The sequence below is a fragment of the Trypanosoma conorhini genome (assembly GCF_003719485.1).
Source record: "Trypanosoma conorhini strain 025E chromosome Unknown Tco_14.4_contig_00787, whole genome shotgun sequence".
Classification (NCBI taxonomy): domain Eukaryota; phylum Euglenozoa; class Kinetoplastea; order Trypanosomatida; family Trypanosomatidae; genus Trypanosoma; species Trypanosoma conorhini.
Genome location: NW_021704875.1, coordinates 1 through 2,281, shown reverse-complemented (window position 1 = coordinate 2,281; position 2,281 = coordinate 1). Strand labels below are relative to the sequence as shown.

Sequence of the window (2,281 nt, the reverse complement as noted above, 5' to 3'; positions counted from 1 at the left end):
ACCATGTGCGGCGAAAAACAAACTGCGTGGGCCGGGCGGAGGCGCAGCGCACAATCGGGAGGAAAATGCAAAAGCGCACTCAGGCTGCAGCGCCGCGAGGACACGGGGGTCGGCCATTCGGTCCAACACGGAGGCATCGCCGCAGAGCATTGCCATGGGACGCGCCAAATACACGTAACCTCCGCGTGTGCCATACGCGCCACCGCCTCAAATGCCCGCGGACCCGCATCCGCACCGCCTGGGCCGTTGGTCCGGTTGCCTCCGTGCAGCAGGAGGCCGACACGCCTCGTCGAACATGAACCACTACACCAAGCAGCAAGGCAGCCGCAGTAGGGGCCGAGGCCACGCGCACAAACGCACGGACGCCATGAGGGCCAGCCCCATCAAAAAAAGACGGCGAAGACCGACTACCCGCACCCCGCACCCACTACCAAAACAGACCAGGACAGTTATGGGGGGAACACGTGTCAGAGCACATCGTTGGGCGAAACATTCACGGCACCCACGCTCCTCCAAAAGCAGTTCGAAGAAAGTAAAGTTATGACAAGAAGCAGTGCGAGGGATGGGTGGACTCACCGAAGCATTCGTGGAGGCAGCCATAAACAAAAAAGAAAAGGGGCGCCGTCAACTAGAGTTTACATAATACCTCTCTACATCTCCACTAAAACAAAAACAGATAATACATTTAGCTACCACGAATTAGAAAACTGGCGGGAACGCAACATTAGCTGCGCCGGCGGAGCTTGGGCACATTACGCAGTACATGGCGCCACAGCCCCCCCCAGCTACAGCTCCTGCGGGGGATGCACTTTGTCGGCCGGGTCAGACTTCCCAAGGCAGAGCTCATCCGAAGCTGCGGAAAGGGCCGCCGCAGAAGAACCCCTGTGCGACCTCGTCTCCAAAAAGCGGACTGAGCTGCCGGGTCGCGCGCCCTTAGTCCGCACAAAAGAGCCGGTGTCGTTTATGCCAAGAGCAGCTGAACCCACCGTGACTGAGAACAGCCTGTCACTGCCCAATAGACCCTTCCGCTCCATCACGTTAGACATCTTCGCCGCCAGCCGCTCCATCATCACGCGACACGATTCCTCGTCACGCGCGGCGCCGCCCCTGCGTGGCGCACGAACATTCCAGCGCTCACAGAGCGGCATCAGCGCCTTCGTCCGCTGCGGGGCAGCAAAGGTGCCGAACAGCACGGCCAACACAGACGCGATGGTCTGCGAGAGGCCACTCCGCGCACTGGACGCCGAAGCCTCACTGGCGCTTGCGGCATCGCTGCTTTCGTCCAGCTCCGCCATCTCACGGTCAAGGCGCAGCGCGGCGAAGGTGCGTCCGGGCACCGCGTCCAGCTGGTACATCTCCACCGGCTCCGGCACACCGCGCAGCGCCACCGCGCCCAGCGCACTCACTTCCACCTGCTCCCGCTCAGTCGTGCTCAGCGCCATGTACGTCGCCAGCGTCAGCAGCACCTGCCCGCCGTTCGCGACGCTCTCGGTGCGCGCTGTCATGTTCGTTGTGTTGCCGTAGTAGTCGTACCGCTTCGTCACCTTGTCGTGCTGAATTTCGCACAGCCCGGTGTGCACCCCGGAACGCACCCGCAGGCCGTTCCAGTGCTGCTGGTACACAGCGGCGTCCAGGCGCGCCGTCGGCGGCACGTAATCCGCGTCCTCCTCCGCCCGTCCCTCCTCGAACTTGCGGTACGCCTCGTCGAGCGCGCCCGTCCCCCAGTCGTGCTGCAGGAACACCTGCTGCAGCTCCCGCACCAGCTGCACCGCCGCGAACACGCTCTTGCACGCAATCATGAACGAGTCGCCGATCGTCTTCACCTCGTAGCAGCGGTACTTCGCGATCAACGCGCGGATCAGCCGGTGGTGCGTCGCCACGGCGTCGGGCATCAACTCGGGGCACGCAGCCCACAGCGCCGTGCTGCTCTCGATGTCGGTGAACACGAGCGTCACGGGGTCCGTCGGCTCCTTCGGCGCATTCGCGTTTTTACGGGACTCTCGGCGGCGGTACAGCAACACCAGGAGCAGAGCAAGAAGAAGCAAAAGCACAGCGACGCAGCCGACGATGATGCCGAGCAGCTGCAGCGTTGTGAGGCCGCCCGCGACGGGCTCCACGTACTTCATCGACGGCGTCATGGGAGGGAACAGTACCGGCACGGCGGGGTCCAGCGCACGGGCAAACGACCACACTGAAAGCAGCGTCGCCCCGTAGTTCACCCCACACTCCGCGTCACCGGCGGTATTGCACGCCGTGTCGTCAAGAAGGGACCGTAGTACAT

The 2,281-nt window shown here is 63.1% G+C and overlaps 2 protein-coding genes across 2 annotated transcripts in view; one reads left to right on the top strand and one right to left on the bottom strand.

Annotated features, from left to right (window-relative positions):
* Nucleotides 1-178, top strand: part of Tco025E_08459 (uncharacterized protein) — a gene marked incomplete at both ends in the record, with an annotated part of 474 nt that extends 296 nt beyond the window's left edge. The window contains one exon of the mRNA XM_029375308.1: nucleotides 1-178. This exon is cut by the window's left edge and continues 296 nt beyond it. Coding sequence (XP_029224589.1) covers nucleotides 1-178 — 178 coding nt within the window.
* Nucleotides 179-785: 607 nt separating this feature from the next.
* Tco025E_08458 (receptor-type adenylate cyclase) lies at nucleotides 786-2,281 on the bottom strand (the record flags this gene model as incomplete). Its single annotated transcript, XM_029375307.1, has 1 exon — nucleotides 786-2,281. A coding segment is annotated over one exon (1,496 nt), but the record flags the coding sequence as incomplete, so codon positions are not given.